Source organism: Notolabrus celidotus, chromosome 9 (genome assembly GCF_009762535.1).
Source record: "Notolabrus celidotus isolate fNotCel1 chromosome 9, fNotCel1.pri, whole genome shotgun sequence".
Classification (NCBI taxonomy): Eukaryota; Metazoa; Chordata; class Actinopteri; order Labriformes; family Labridae; genus Notolabrus; species Notolabrus celidotus.
In genome coordinates this window covers 4,677,596-4,695,252 of record NC_048280.1, presented here as the reverse complement: position 1 = coordinate 4,695,252, position 17,657 = coordinate 4,677,596, and the positions used below count along the sequence as shown (strand labels likewise).

The 17,657-nt window shown below is 39.6% G+C and overlaps 1 protein-coding gene across 3 annotated transcripts in view; it reads left to right on the top strand.

Annotated features, from left to right (window-relative positions):
• smarca2 (SWI/SNF related, matrix associated, actin dependent regulator of chromatin, subfamily a, member 2) overlaps window positions 1–17,657 on the top strand; it is a 188,152-nt gene that overhangs the window by 112,409 nt on the left and 58,086 nt on the right. For all 3 annotated transcript variants that reach the window (XM_034692458.1, XM_034692461.1, XM_034692460.1), the window contains 4 exons: window positions 3,325–3,498; window positions 6,523–6,693; window positions 10,138–10,188; window positions 15,072–15,202. In XM_034692458.1, coding sequence (XP_034548349.1) covers window positions 3,325–3,498; window positions 6,523–6,693; window positions 10,138–10,188; window positions 15,072–15,202 — 527 coding nt within the window. The remainder of the gene's footprint in view (window positions 1–3,324; window positions 3,499–6,522; window positions 6,694–10,137; window positions 10,189–15,071; window positions 15,203–17,657) is intronic.

Below are 17,657 nucleotides of genomic sequence, written 5' to 3'. Positions count from 1 at the left end.
GATGAAGATGAGGAGCAGCTTCATGAAGAGGGCTGTGAGATCAAGGATTACCGGACCACACAAAAACTGTACGGGGCCAAAAGAACCAGGAGGGATACCCAAAGCTGTCTGAAGCCTCAAAAACAATCCACAGCATCCCATCCACCTCCACACCATCAGAGAGGATATTCTCAAAGACAGGATTTACAGTCAACAAAGCAAGGAGCGCACTTCTGCCCGTACACACGATGGTTTTCCTCACGTACAATTTGAAAAGACTCAAGCGGACAAAGACGCGATGAAAGACTGTTTTAAAAGGTTCTGTTAAGAGATTTAAAAACCCTTTAGCTGGTTCAGGTTTGATTTTGAACATTATACAAATGTTTAGGCTTAAGTTGGACAAACTACCCTCTGCAGTGCTGCTCTCCGCTGTGTGAACACTGTTTAAATATCTCCTGATTCCTTATTCTATAACGGCGCGTTGTTCCACGTTTAACGGATGGTGGCCTTATTTGAGTTTTCTCTCCTTCATCACCTCGTTGTTTTTGCAATATAGATTTAAAAAATCTAAGTTTTATGCTTATAATATTCTGTTGTCCCTTTTACTTTACTCAACTCAACTCAACTCAACTCAACTTTATTTGTAAAGCACTTTAAAACGACCACAGCCGGAACAAAGTGCTGTACATAAATAGACAAACAACGCAGGCATAAAAACAATTAAAACACAGGATAATAAAACAATAAAAACAATAAAACAATAAATAAAAACAAGCCATAAAACACTAAAACAGGAGCAGAGTCTCATGCTGGGTTGAAAGCCAAGGAATAAAAATGGGTTTTAAGATGAGTTTTAAAAATGGACAGTGAGGAGGCTTGTCTAATGTGGAGGGGAAGCTCATTCCATCATTTTGGAGCAGCAACAGAAAAAGCTCTATCCCCTCTCAGCTTCCGTTTTGCCCTCGGTACCTCCAGGAGCAGCAGATCAGCTGACCTGAGGCACCGAGCAGGAGCGTAGGGGTGAAGGAGCTCAGAGAGGTAAGGCGGGGCCAGACCATTTAAAGATTTAAATACAAATAACAGAATCTTAAAATGGACTCTGAAGTTCACAGGGAGCCAGTGGAGGGAGGCCAGGATCGGAGTAATGTGCTCCCTCTTACGTACTCCAGTTAAGAGGCGGGCGGCTGCATTTTGCACCAACTGGAGACGTGCGAGGGAGGACTGACTAACTCCAATATAAAGTGCGTTACAGTAATCCAGCCGGGAAGTAATAAAAGCGTGGATTACTGTCTCAAAGTGCTGCTGTGCAAGAAAAGGCTTCACCTTTGCCAGCTGCCTAAACTGAAAAAAGCTGGACTTCACTACAGAGCTAATTTGACGATCCAATTTAAAATCACTGTCCATCTTAAAACCCAAGTTTGAGACTGTTGGCCTCAAATAATCTGCCAAAGGGCCCAAGTCAACAGGAGGTTCACATGGGCCACTGGGACCAAACACCATCACTTCTGTTTTCTTTTCATTGAAATTTAAAAAGTTTAAAGCCATCCAGGCTTTGATGTCCTCAAGACATGCCAGAAGGGGTGCGAGGGAGGAAACATTACTCTTTATTAACGGCACATATATCTGACTGTCTAAGCCAGGGGTGTCCAAACTTTTTTCAAAGAGGGCCACATATGATGTTGTAAGAATACCTCAGGGCCAGTGGCTCCTATACTGTGACTTAGGAATCGTAAAAGTTATATATGAAATTTCTATTTAATAAAAATCATTTAAAAAAAATACTCAATAAAACAGTAACTAGGGGGAGTGCTGGTGGCCTAGCGGTCTAAGCACCCCACATACAGAGGCTACAGTCCTCGTCGCAGGGGTCGCTGGTTCGATTCCCGGCCGGTTGACCATTTCCTGCATGTCTTCCCCCGCTCTCTACTCCCCACATTTCCTATCAATCTTCAGCTGTCCTATCCAATAAAGGCAAAAAAGCCAAAAAAATATAACTTTAAAAAAAAAAAAAAACAGTAACTAGGAAGTCCTCAGTTCTCCACAAGCCATGTAAACATGAGCAAACGTTATCTTCTTCTGGAGGAAAATGTTTTTCATTCGGGTCGGGCAATGTGGGAAAAATATTGTTTCATTATTTTCCTATGGCAGGATCACAATCTGGATTTCATCACACGTCTTTTTCATGTTGATTTTAAGACTTGTCTGACCAGCAAACAACATTTTAAGTATAAAATAATTATTTTCCTGAGTTCTGAACAATTTTTATGCAACAAATTTTGCCTTTTCTGCACAATTTCATAATTGTGTCCTCTTTTGTGTCTTCTGAACTTTTAATGTTCATCAAGAACATTTTCACATCATGATGAAAACATTCATTTGAAAACCTGTCAACTTTAAGAGTGTTTGTGTTTCTTCTTTATTGCCGTCTTGCAGAATGCCCAGTGTTTTGGCTGCATACAAGTAGTCCGTATGAAACTTTTTAAGACGTTTCTGGATTGACTTTAGTTTTGTGTGTGCGCTTGAAAGAAACTGCAAATGTACGGATGATTCAGAAGGTGATTCATTTCTTTGCTATAAATAACACAATTTAAGATGGAAGCTTGGGGCCATAAATAAATGGACCTCGGGCCACAATTGGCCCCCGGGCCGTACTTTGGACATGCCTGGTCTAAGCTATGAGTCTCTTAATTGTAAAGGGTTATGTGTAATATTGTCATGAGGTCACCATCATGCAGACTTTGGGTCAATAAGGAAAAACAACAAACATTCCACTGTTCGTCGACTATGGGCAAAATCTGATGGATCAGATTCGACCAAGCAAATCCTTAGTCGGGCTCACCCCTAGTATAAATCAGCCATTAAAGGGGACCATAGTGAAGCTGCATAAGCTTCCCCTCCAAACCCCCGGGGAATTGTCCACACTTTATGTTCAGTCTCTTTACCTCTACAGCAGCTTTCCAACAGGTGAAACTCCAGCTGTTGCTTCAATTTGCCTTGAATGACCTGAAAACTGATTCTGTTATGATACAAAGCAGAAGTGCCAATCACTATTACGTTGAGCTGCTATTTCCTCCCAATCCAGCTCACAAAGTTAAGCTGAAGTGACAGTGAAAACATAAAAACGGACATCAGTCGTCTTCTTCCTGACAGCGGGCGTCCACCGTCAAAGCAGAATGTAGCAGCGTCAGAAAGTGAAGGCTGCAAAGCGTCGGCATCAAACGCTCTCTCTGCTCAATGAATCATTTTAAAGTGGAGTCTGACAACACAACACTTCATGATTCTTACTTGTTTGCCTTGCTGTCTAAATAATAAATACCTCAACTAGTTTCATGACTTGTTTTTCAGGAATATCTCAACAGCATCCTTCAGCATGCTAAAGACTTCAAAGAGTACCACCGCTCAGTGTCGGGCAAAATCCAGAAACTCACCAGAGCTATCGCCAACTGGCACACCAACACCGAGCGAGAGCAGAAGAAGGAGACCGAGAGGATCGAGAAGGAGAGGATGAGGAGGCTGATGGTGAGGACCTGAGAATCAAACATACAAATTTTATATCACACCTGAGATTTTTATCCTTGTCCCAAGAAACCAGTTTGAACTTCTGGTTTATTAAGGCTGTGTGTTTAGAAGGAGCTGCAGCTGTAGATCATATCCAGTGTTTTGTTTCCAGCTTAACCGACCATATTCAGGCATACACTACCAGTCAAAAGTTTGGACACACCTTCTCATTCAATGGTTTTTATTTATTTTAAGTATTTCCAACATTGTAGTTTAATACTGAAGACATCAAAACTATGAAATAATCTGGTTTTGCCATAATCTGGATTACAACAGTAGTCAAATAGGTCTATCCATTGTGTCCTAACCCTACCTCTGAACAACACAACTGATGGTCTCAAACACATTAAGAAGGCAAGTCATTCTACAAATGAACTCTTGACAAGGCTCATGTTAATTAGAAACCATTCCAGGAGACCACTTCATGAAGCAGACTGAGAGAATACCAAGAGTGTGCAAAGCTGTTATGAAGGAAAAAGGGGGCTACTTTACAGAATCTAAAATATAAAGCATATTCTGGTTTGTTTCACACTTTTTAAAAAAATAAATAATTCCATATATGTTCTTTCATAGTTTTGATGTCTTCAGGATTAATCTACAGTGTTTACAATAATTAAAATAAATACAAACCCTTGAATGAGAAGGTGTTTCCATACTTTTGACTGGTAGTGTAGTAACAGGAGTCAGGTTAGATTAGATTAGATATACTTTATTGATCTCACATTGGGGGAAATTATTTTGTTACAGCAGTTTACAACACAGGACAGGGGAATACAACAATTGTAAAAAAAATATAATAACAATAATAATAGTAAGGATAAAGAGAAATAGAATAGAATAAAATAAAATATGGAAAATATTACAGATATATACACACTATTAGGGCTGTCAAAATTGCTCCAAAATGACATTTGAATATTCGCTCTAAAAAAAACCCATAGGTTGGAACCATTCGAATATCTACATTTGCACATTATGTCAATAACAGGTGGACAAACTAATACAAGGAGATTTCAGTTTTAACATGGCTAAAACATACCTACACATTACAAAACAAGTAAATGACCTAATGGTCTGTACCGTAACACTTTTAAGACTGTAGACCTCTCGCTCGCTCGCCCCCCTCCCCTCTCTGTGTGTAATGCGCTGAGTGAGTGCTGAACAAGACTTGTGCGAGCAATTAAAGGTCCCGACTCTTGTCCCTAATATAGGCAGGCTTCATTCAGTGATTGAAGCAAATATTAACATTAACTGAAGTTAAAGTTAAAAAAATGAAAAAGTAGTCCACTTACATTCTTGGCGCTTGTATAAAATAAAGAGAGGAAAAGCTGCATTTTATCCCAGTGTCACTGATTGTCAGGCTCTTTTAGTCCACTGTCAATGTAGGGTCTTAGGCCTGACAGGTTATTTGCCAAAAACACAAGACAGTCCACATGTGAAGAGGCCAGTCCACATGTGAAGAGGCCCGATCTCTTTTTATTCACTATGTTCCAAACGGAGGAGAGACGCGTTCAGAGCGCACTGAGGATCCGGGGACGGAAGGATTTCTCTCTGCCGTCTGCTTCACGCTGTGCATGTGTGACTCCTGTGACCTGTCCCTGACCCGTCATGCAGTGCGCCCACTCGCAAAGCAGCCGCTGATGTGTTTTTTTTCCACAGTCGAATATTAATTTTCACAATCGAATCTCCGTTTTTTTTTAAATATTCAAATATATATTCGAATTTAGAATATTCGTTGACAGCCCTACACACTATGTACACTTCTATGTGATGAATAGATAGTGAGGTAGGTTATTGCACAGATACGATTGCAACAGGTTATTAAAAAAGAATACACAGTATGAAAAAACACAATGACCCGGGAAGACAGAGACTTAGTGCCAAGTCACGTCGAGTCAGATGAAACAGACAAACAGCAGAATACAGTATGCATTTTACAGCTTTTTATTCCTCATACTGTTTTGTTATGTTTCTCTTTCTAAAGCTTACTGCCTTTGAAGTTAAACAATGTCCTGTTTGCACCTAAATACTTCTTTTCTCTCGCTGCAGAGGGGGGGGGGGGGGAACTGACTGATGTAAAGCTCCTCTTATACTTTGTTTTCAATGAAAACACCATCAAATAAGGTGTTTCTAGAGAGCATATTTAGAATCATCCTCCAAGTAAACTTTGAATAAAACAATTTAATATGTGTGAACAGAGGACAGACTGTAGTGGGTGTTCAGGGATTTTGGTTCATTCACCTTGTCAAAAAATGTTTTTCCACACAGCAGGCAGTTGTTTTTGCTTGACCTGTAGTTTTTTGGTGTAAGCAAAGGATAGCGCCCAGGTAGAGCATGCATTTTAGTGGAAAAGCAACATAGAGGCAGGAAAAAAAGAGGGCACCTGTCATCAGCCATCACAAGGATGACTGGAGTGATTTTAGAGGGGGTGTACAGGGCATCGCAGGGTAATGTCTGTCAAATGTCCTGTATACCTTTTCAGAGATTTATCACGTACAGCTCTTCTGAGTCTTTTTCTAAAAAGCTCAGAATCACAGTTTGAAAGGTGCTTTCTATTTATTAACTCTATTTAATCTGTTTGATAAGGAACATGATCATTAAGGGACAAAATCTCTTTGCAAGGGAGCCCTGGCAAAGACGGACGCGAAACGCTTCATGCAAAAACGAGAGACAACAGACAAAAAGTCGGCAGTGTTCAGCAATAAAACGTGCATGCCAAAGTCACACAATCTTTGATTCCATCTGTACAAGTGTGCAAGGGTTTAGACTTTGTAACAGTGTTAAATGCAGAAAGGTGTCTGCCTAATATTTAGTCCAGCTTATAAAGAATGCATTTGCACAAACACAGCACTTTCAAGTCTGCAGACTAGCAAGCTTTGAAAGACTGCTGGAGAAAACTCTAGATAACATTTTTGCAGTTAATGCACTCACGACACCACCTGCTCCTCTTTCCTCATTAACCTCCTGTCCCCGTCACCAACGCAGGCAGAAGACGAGGAAGGCTACCGAAAACTTATCGACCAAAAGAAAGACAAGCGTCTGGCTTACTTGCTGCAGCAGACAGACGAGTACGTGGCTAACCTCACCGCCCTCGTGTACGAACACAAAGCCGCCCAGGCCGCCAAGGAGAAGAAGAGGAAGAAGAAGAAGAAGAAGGTAGGACAAGAAACCGCAGTGTGTATTCAAAGGGTGTGCTTAATGTTAATGGTGGCTGCTCTATATTCTGCTAGTTTCTTGAAATCAAAGTTTGTCTTGAAGGCCTGGACTTTATAATGTTCTCTGTATTTTCTGTGGAATGAAAGAATTCATGAGAATGCAAAGTGGACCGTGTTGTTAGTCCTCCCCTCAATTTGGCATTCAGCTTTCCACATTTCCACTCTTCATATGACTGAAATACATGGTTGGATTTTTTTTTCCCCAGAGCTTTAAAAAACAGCGAGATATTCAAAGTGTCGGCTCAAAAAACAGGCAAATACATTATAGTACAAATAGTACGTCTCCAATCCAACCCCACCTAGAGGCGACCACCACAGTGACATGAATTAGACCTCACAGTCGTTACAATCTCATGGTTCATCATTTTGATTTCAGCTATGAAAGCGTTTCAAACACATGGTGACGACTGACCAGATGTGCAGTTGTCCGGCATTTAGAGGTATCATCGTCTAAAGTGTCCGGCTGAAAAAATACCAAATATAAATAAACATATCGCTCATAATTTAAGCAATAAGGGTTTTTTCCCTTAAGTGGACTTGTCTTATATTCAGAGTAGGGCTGGGCGATATAGCCAAAAAGTTAAATCTCGATTTTTTTCAGCTTAAAATCCGATTCACGATTTTAATCGATTTTTTCTGTGTAAATAAACACAATTAAACAAAATTCAAAAAATGTTTTTTTCATGGGATGCCAAAACATCAGCATATAACTGTATAGGCAATATAACTTTTGCTGAGGTCATTTTAACAACACTTGCATGGGCTCTAGTGTTAATTTTGGCGGCTATTTTAGATTTAGTCTTAGTCTTTAGACAAAAATGTTGGTTTCAGTCACATTTTAGTCTTTGATTTTTGCCAAATCATTTTCTCTCTTTAAAATAATTCATGTAGTGGATCAGATATCGGTATCAGGGTTATACCAAGTGTTCAAATACTCAATATTTCACTCTTTTTTTTTTTTTTACTTTTTTTTATTGCGCATTATCATTGTATGCAGTTCATAGGTGACAAATAGAAGCAATCGTATTCTTCCATTTTCTTATAACAACACAACAGCGACCTCAAAGAACATACAGTAATAGTAAATAGTGATGAATATTATTTAGCGGATTTTGTACAAAGTGATGGGCAGGAGAAAAAGAGAAAAAATAAAAATAAAAAAAATTGTAAAATCGATACTCACGTTAGGGGGCAAGAACAAATAGAAACAAAATTCAAGTCATTAAATGACAGATCAATACAGGTATAACACATAGCCATCAGTGCCACAAGGTTATTCCTACTCTCTCATCCCACCCACATTCTCCCCCAGACCCCTCAAGTGTCTCAGCACTGGTCCCCATGCCCTATCAAATACTCTCATCCTTCCTGCATTCTTGAATCTAAGCTTTTCCATATGCAGGGTCTTGCCCAGCTCCCTCAGCCACATCTCGAATGAAGGAACAGCATCGGACTTCCACAATCTTAAAATAAGTTTTTTAGCCAGAGTAGTACCAAGATATACAGCCCACTTGTCACTGCCAGAGTTCAGAGTGGTGTCACTAGTAGCTCCCAGAATGGCCACCAGAGGGTCGGGCAGCCATTTCTTGTTGAATGCTTTGGAATAAAAATCAAACACTGAAGTCCAAAATGAGTGAAGTTTAGGACAGGTCCATAGCTGGTGTATATATTTCACTCTTTTAACACTTTTGTGTAATATCTTAAATTTAATGATTTAGCCTCTAACTGCTAAAAAGTCAAAAGGAAACATTCTTGATGTGACCACTATGAAGATATTTTGATGCACCTGCAGTGACAGGCACACTGGACAGACCGTCAGTTCACGGCACTCTGAAATGCATCTTCATCTTTGATGACAAGGAGTTGATCCAAACTTACTAACTGTGTCTGATGTTTCACCAAACTGGATTAAATCGAGCTGGAGACACAGAGCTTTTTACGGTAACCATGGCAACAACGTCAAACATCAAATATTAAACAGACGTCCCCCGGTTGTGTCTTTGTCACTAACGCACACCAGGGGGGGTAAAAATCCTCAATGAAGATGAGACAGATGCATGGAGGTGAGGAGAGCTGGTTCATAAAGCACACCTGCTGCAGGTAGAGACCAAGCTAACATCCCCCATGTATATCCTGAGTTTGTGTGTTTCTCTTAATCGTCTATCAGTCATGCGCAAACGAATGTTGACCGCAGTCTGTTTATGATACAGCGCCAGTCCTCCTGGTGTGGTGACTGTGTGTATTACGTGGACCAGGTCAAAACAGTAGAGAGCCAGGGAGACATTAAACTCGATGTTGAGATTTAATTTTTTTCATATTGATTGAAAAAATAAAATCGAATTAATCGAATTAATTCGGTTAATCGCCCAGCTCTAATTCAGAGTCTACATTTTTACATACAAGCATTCGTTCACGACTGTGCCGTAAGCAGCAGGTTTTTTGAGTGTCACCCAAACGCTACACGTCACATTTACTGATTGACGGCGGCACGAAGAAAACAGTCAGACCTGAATTCCCAAAAACATCAGGAAAACACTTCTCCACTGATGACGGATGCGTGAAAATTTGTGTGGCCACAACTCTTACTTTGACAAGTTTACAATCAATCAATCAATCAATCTTTATTTGTATAGCTCCAAATCACAACAAACGTTATCTCAAGACGCTTTTACAAACATAGGAGGTCTAGACTAGAAGGGGGTGAGCTAGGATCCCATTGTGTCAGTGCGTCAGTTCCCCCGGCAGTCTAGGCCTATAGCAGCATGACAAAAGCTGGTCCAAGCTTATCGACCAAATCACTTTGGATAAAAGCGTCTGCTAAATGACATTGTAACATTGTAAAAATGACATTGTAACATTAAGCAGATCGGGCTTTCATAGCGGATGTCCGACAGATGTTCTATATGGCTGGAATTATGGAACATCACCGACCAATCTCTCGCTGAGAGTACACAACACCTACACATCTAATTCCACACCTCCTGTCAGTGGCGCAGAACTAATCAGTGAACCAGCACATGCAGGCTCTCAGCAGAGATCCCTGACACTGATTTCAGCTCTCTCTGTGATGCATTATGTGCTACCTCGGTTGAACATGTGTTGTGATGATTCTTGAAAAAGCACCATATAAAGAGAATGATAATCCCAGGTGCAACATGAAGGTAAACACAAAGCACCTCACACCAGCCCTAATTTTCTGTTGGAGAGCTGACTTTGCCTCTGAGCAGATAATGGAGGAAATTATTGGAAGCAACCAAAACTATTACAGAGCCTCCATCACCGAGAGGTGCTGGTGTTACCTTCATTTTGAAAATATCAACAGCTCTAATAACGACGATGTAATGCGTGCTTAATGGTTACGTGTGTCTCTGTGTTTGATGTCTAGAAGGTGGATGGAGATGGAGAGGGAACCAGTGCCATTGGACCTGATGGAGAGGTGAGCTTCAGTGTTTGCTGTTCTCTTTTTCTTTGTGTTGTTTTATTTGTCAAAGCAGAACCGACCCCAAGGGCAACACACACAGTTCTTGACTTGTTGAGTGAGTGAAGTGACACCTCTGATCCTATGTGGAAGTTTCCCCACTTTGATCATTATTCAAGGTGAACAGACCCTGAATTAAATATTTAAAAGTAGAGTTTGAAAATAAAACTTGATGGGAGATTTCAGAAAGATTCTCACCTTAACACACCTTTTGTTGGCCTTTTGACTCAACTTACTATATTATAACAGCAGTCCCTAACTCTTTGTGTACATGCACTATACTCCTGAAAGTTTCCTGACATTGTGTTTGAAGGCTGCATGTATAATGCAAACAGCTGAATCTGTTTACCCCGACTGTATCTGGACTTTCTCCTCCTGCCCCCCTAGTTTAATGTACATGAGCTGACGTGTGAACGCAGCAGGTTGAAGTCTCTAAATTTAATATAAGAGGAGCGATGACACTGTTGACACTGAGCAGAGATGCTCTGCTTCATGCTCTGTACTGCTAGCCTGTCGTTACACTGTGGATGGTGTTACAGTGAATTTTTCCTATTTCTGACGGCTCTTTCTTTTTTGAACTTATTAGTATTAGACTCAGCCAAAAGGACATAAAACAACAGGCAGCCATTAGACTCAGAGGCAGATCTCATGCAGAAATATTTCATTTAAAATAACCAAAAAAAAAAAGAAAATCCATTAACCAACAGAGAAAAGTAAAAAATATATATATAATCAGAAATTATTAAATAAAATACATGAAAATGAATAGATTAGTAAAATTAAAATTAAATTAATAAAGCAAAATAATTTTATAAAAGATAATTGGAATTATAGAAAAATAATAGTAACAAAGAGAGTCCATAGTCCAAAAATTTAAAAAGTAAAAAAAAAAATGTAATTAAAAATGTTTACATAAATACATACAAATTGAATAAATAAGTACAATTAAAATCAAAATAAATTAAATTAATACATCAAAATAATTTTATAAAATATAATTGGAATTATAGAAAAATAATAGTTACAAAGAAAGTCCATAGTCCAAAAATGTAAAAAGTTAAAAAAAAATGTAATTAAAAATGTTTACATAAATACATACAAATTGAATAAATAAGTACAATTAAAATCAAAATAAATTAAATTAATAAATCAAAATAATTTTATAAAAGATAATTGGAATTATAGAAAAATAATAGTTACAAAGAAAGTCCATAGTCCAAAAATGTAAAAAGTTTAAAATAAAATATCAAAAATGTTTACATAAATACATACAAATTGAATAAATAAGTACAATTAAGATCAAAATAAATTAAATTAATACATCAAAATCATTTTATAAAATATAATTGGAATTATAGAAAACTAATAGTTACAAAGAAAGTCCATAGTCCAAAAATGTAAAAAGTTTAAAAAAAAAATGTAATTAAAAATGTATACATAATTACATACAAATTGAATAAATAAGTACAATTAAAATCAAAATAAATTAAATTAATAAATCAAAATAATTTTCCAAATGATAACTAGAAAAAAGAGTAGAAATAGTTAGAATACACTGTAAAAATAATGAATAACATAATATGATAATAATTAAAGAAAGTTAAATAAATAAAATAATAATGATGTGGTTATGTCAATGTGAATAGGTCCTAAATAAAATCATCAGAAGCCTTTAGGTTTTGTTTATAATTATAAGAGGCAACAGATGGCAGACACTGAGGCATTTTTGCAGTAATCTCTGAAACAAAGGTCCCATGAGCCCTGGAAAATGAGAACATGGAACAATGGCGACCAATTTTCCAGTCATGGGAAGCACTTGGAAATTCAAATTATTGTCAAAATAAATACAAATATTCTCCTATAGTATTAAAAAGAGGCTACATGCTCAATATAATACTAATATAACATTTATTTGTGTCAGCTTCATATTTCATGCTCATTCTTAATTCTGTTATAGAATCCCTTTAATGAAATTGTAATGAACAGCTGATGTATCGTGTTGAGACTATTGTTCAAAATCTTGTAGGGCTGTCTTCTGAAATGTACTTTATGAAAAGAATTGTAGTCAAACAGAATTTCATTGGTTGAGAGTCTCAGATGAAAAGCTGAGGAGTTCAAAGAGTGCTCTGGTTTGTAAAAGAAAATGTACATTATTTAAGATGATTCAATTTATATCACCGGCGTACGATGACCTCAATAGTACAGCTCTGTACTCTCACTGTCCTCGTAACATAGTTTTCAAAAACAAATGATAACCGCTGCACATTATCAACTCACCAAATGATCTAGAGAGGGAGCGAGTTATTGAACCCATCTATAGAGAAACCTGTTTACCTCAGGAGCTGCCGGAACACACTACACTCATCAGGAACATGAATCCAAATTAATTACTGTTTTGCTCCATAATTGTAGAATCTGTTTGCCAAAGGGATCGCTCATCTCAAAAGGTGATGACATGTTGGGCTCACAGCTTGTTACCGCGGTCCCTGAGTGCCCGATGGTTAACGCAGCGTCACATTTGTAACTTTACACGAATGGATATCAGGCTTTAATTGCTCTTCGTCATTTGAGGATATCTAATCACCCAGTGAATGTTGTGATGATGATAATTATTGCTCTGCCGCTGTGAGACCAAAACTGCATTTTACCTCAGTCCCTCAGTCCCCCAAATGTGCTCCTCCAGCAGAGATGACAAAAAATAATATTTGGAACATCAAATGAAATACACGGCAATTATCCTGTCAGCTGCAGACTTCTCCCTGGGTGAGAGAAAAATCTACACTGATTGAAAGTATTTTTGAATTATGCAACTGAAAAGATAGAAATCTGCAGAAATGTGTGTCCATACTTCTCTACAATCACCCATCAATCAGGGCTTCATCAACATGATATTGAGCTGTTTCATTTGATGATATTATCATAAAGTAATGATTATATTTACAGCGAAACAGCCTGCTGATTTTTTATTGTTGAAGTTTTATTTAAGAACTATGATCAGATTTGAAACAACCAGCATTTAGTAACATAAATAGAAAATTCTCGCTGCTACTTTGTGACTATAAGACCATCGACAATGCTTCCCTCATTCCGTCCTGACATGTTCACAACCTCGGTAAATCCCGGCTCCCATCTCACTCTGGAACATCACATCAATCACATCACCAATCCGCCTTCTTCCACCTGAAAAATATTGTCCGTCTCCATCCATCTCACTCCCTCTGATCCACCGCCAAAACCCTGATCCACGCCTTAATCACCTCCAGACTCAATTACTGCAATAGCATCCTCTACGGCAGGGGTATTCAACTAAGATTGCAAGAGGTCCAGTTTGGTAAAGTTTCTCAAGCAAAGGTTCGAAAGATCATAATGTCTAACTATTTAGTGTGATATACTGTATCTGCATGTAATCAATACCTGACTGTCAACTTAAAGGAATTCAGTGCAATTCCAACATTTGAAAAAATTTTTTAAATATGGATTATAAATATAACTAGGAAGGTTGCATTTCCTGAAAGCAAATGCGTTGAAATGCTGAAGCTGAAGGCTGAAACCTGTGAAACACAGCTGAACATGTGGAAGAGTAGTAGAAGTAGTTGAAGAAGAAGCGGAAAAAGTAGAAGGAGTGGAAAAAGTAGAAGGAGTGGAAAACGTAGAAGGAGTGGAAAACGTAGAAGTTGAAGAAGTTGAAGAAGTGGAAGGAGTGGAAAATTAGAAGTGGTTTGTGTCTGTGTCTGTGTGTCAGTCAGCACTGATGAGGTCATCTGAATTACCTGTGTCTCTTACTGTCATTAACTGTTTCCATGGTGATAGGACCAGCTGTGTAACTGCTGTGTGACAGTTGATTAAGAATGGGATGCATGGGGAAATTAGGGTCTACATATACCCTCACTGTGCGATAAGAGAAATAGTTATCAGAAAAAGGATCAAATCGTGAGCATCACAAGACTCTGATGAACACACTGATGTGTTTTTCATGTCTCTACAGTCAAAATTTTAGTCAGGGCCGCGAGTTAAGTAAGGTGAAACTTTTGCTGCCCTCCGGAAATGTTTAACATTATGGCAGATGGCCGAGCAGAGAGACTTTCTCTGACAGTTGCTGACCTGCTGGCTCAACGGTAAAATCTTTTGCTTTGGTTACCTCTTTGACAGAAGCAGGAGAAGACAGGGAACGTTTTGGTGTGTTATTTGTGTGTGTGGAGTGAAATTTGTGGATTTTATGGCAATTTTTCCAGAGGACATGTCCCATTGTTTTCCCAGCCTGCCCACTCTAAGATTTGAACCTCTCACTCTGCTCACCAGTGTTCCACCCCACACACACCAATGTTAAAGTGAGGGAAGAGCTGAAATCTGCTGAATTTTTGAACAGTGAAATCTGTCAAACTGTGAAAGGTATCAAAAAAGTGAAACAAGTGTAGACAGCTGAACGTCTTGGGAACAGTTTAAAGTGTGAATGGAGTCTATAAGTGAAAGTATGCTGAAGCCATGAGCTATAGAAGTTGAAGAAGTTGAAGTGGATTTGAAGATTCCGCCCCATCTGTTTCAATGTTAAAAAAAAGATAAGTTTGAAATGCTGACTCAGCATTACTACTTTGAGAGACTCTAGGTATGATGAGAAGGCCTGCATGTTGGGAGCGTAGCGTTCTACAGGGGTAATAGGGCACTATGAGCTCTTTAAGATACAAAGGTGTCTGACCATTAAGAGCTTTGTAGGTCAGAGGAAGGATTAAAATGCTACACAATAAAATGTTATTATAGTTCATGCATATGTGTTAACTGTAACAATGTAAGCTCAGTTTTATCTATCCACACATCTCTCCTTGTTTGCTGTGTTTGCCCTGCAGCCCATGGATGAAAGCAGCCAAATGAGCGAGCTGCCAGTCAAAGTGATTCAGACGGAGACGGGGAAAGTCCTGCAGGGAACGGAAGCTCCCAAATCCAGTCAGCTGGAGGCCTGGCTAGAGATGAATCCAGGGTAAGAAGGCAAACCTCTGCATAGAACTGTCGACCTCTGACATTTGTGTGGACCCAAAGTGTTAAAAGGGACTGTCCTTAGTGTCTGTTATTTATCCTTATCAAGCAAATAAGAAGCTCTTTTTGTGGAGGTGCCACAATAGAGAAATTGAGAATTAAATGATCATTAAGAGACAGAATGGGAGTGTAAATACAAATAACAACATTGGTTATAATAATAATACATTTTATTTAAAGGCGCCTTTCAGAGCACTCAAGATTCCTGTACAGGGCAGAGTTTAAAAAAAGAACAATATCAAAATGAGTCTGATAAAATCAACAAGACATGATGCAGGGAAAATAATAAATAAATAAACAAAATGAACAGGATGAGGTACAGTGCAGTGAAGAGGTGTAATCAGAGTGAATATGCCAGTTTCAAAAGATGTGCTTTTAGATGGGATTTGAAAATGGAAAGAGAGTCGATTTTACGGATGTTTCATGGGAGGGAGTTCCAGAGGCGGGGGGCAGAGCGGCTGAAGGCTCCGGATCCATTAGGTGTAGTAAGGTGAATGGAAGAAGAAGACCTGAGGGTGCGGCTGGGTGTGTTGATGTGGAGAAGTTCACAGAGGTATGGGCGATAATTCGACAGCGATAATCATTGCGATATAATTTTTCTCAATATAAATATGACAAATGTTCGATACAAATTTGATATAAATAAACCTGTAATTACACCCGACCCACTGGAAAGGGAGGGGCACTAATGAGCCACCCAGCATTTGACAGAAGAAGAAGACTGCATTGAGAGAGTTTGGAGCGGAATGTAAGCACAGCTGAGGAACGACACTGAAGAAAACTCAAAACCTACCAGCTCAAAGCAGTCTCGTTAGTCTGACACTGTGTGAACTCTGCATTAATCAGTAACTTAATACACTTCATTAAATAAACTTTCAGGATATAGGAAGAGCACAGAGACAACTTCTGCTGTTCATTTCTAACACGTTTAATGTCCACCGCGACCGTAGGACAACTGAACACTGATTAACCGTGATGCATTCACTGCACTGTGGGAAACACCATCACTCTGCCCGTTACCCTTAAGGCTGATTTATACTTCTGCGTTGAATCAACGGCGTACCCTACGCCGGGGGTCCGCGTAGCTCCCGTACCTACGCTGAGGCCTACGCACGTAGCTGACGTGCACCTCCTCCAAAATGTAACTCCCCGTAGAGCCGACATGGACCTCAAGCCCTGTGATTGGTCCGCTCGGCGGCTTTGTATTTCCTGCATTTACAACACTTCCCGGGATCCTGGACATCAGCCGCACATCGACTGTGTATTTCATCTCCTCCTCTCTATTCTTCATGTAATCATGTCTGTATGATAAACAGCAACATGTATCAGCTATCAGCTGTAGATTAACATAACACGCTCTGAATCGCTGTGGAAAAGTAAACAGAGATCGTAGCGGGGCAGGAAGCAGGCGACCGGCTATCAGAGAGCCCGCACTGCCCTCTAGTGTTTCGGTGGAGAATTGCTGCGCGACACGGACACACCGACGCACAAGTAAAGGCTGATTTATACTTCTGCGTCTCCCCTACGCAGCAGGGGCTGACGCGGACATGAGCCCCACATACTTGTGCGTCGATGTGTCTGTGTCGCGCAGCAATTCTCCTCCGAAACACTAGAGGGCAGTGTGGTCTCTCTGATAGCCGGTCGCCTGCTTCCGGTCCTGTTCGATCTCTGTTAACTTTTCCACAGAGTTTCAGAGCGTGTTCTGTTAATCTACAGCTGATACATGTTGCTGTTTATCATACAGACATGATTACATGAAGAATAGAGAGGAGGAGATGAAATACACAGCCGATGTGTGGCCGATGTCCGGGATCCCGGAAGTGCTGTGAATGCGGGAAATACAAAGCCGTCGAGCGGACCAATCACAGAGCTTGCGGTCCGCGTCGGCTCTACACGTAGTCACATTTTGGAGGAGGTGCACGTCAGCTACATGCGTAGGCCTCTGCGTAGGTACGGGAGCTACGCGGACCCCCGGCGTAGGGTACGCCGTTGATTCAACGCAGAAGTATAAATCAGCCTTAAGGGTAACGGGCAGAGTGATGGTGTTTCCCACAGTGCAGTGAATGCAAGTCCGCGTCAGCCCCTGCTGCGTAGGGGCGACGCAGAAGTATAAATCAGCCTTTAGGAACCTTAAAGGGGAGAGCAGAACTCAAAACAATACTCTACTAAACTGATACACAGAATACAATTTGATATTTCTTTAATGTAGATGTAAATAAAATGATGCAAATGATCTCATCCTGAGGAAAAGAAGAATCTAGAAACTAAAACTTCACAAAAATCTCATTTTACACAAAAGAAAACATGTCAGAATAAAAGTCAAAACACACGAAGACATAAGGCAACTACAGTACGGCTTTAGCTGAAGACAGAGAACTAAAGCTGCTGCGCTTACATTC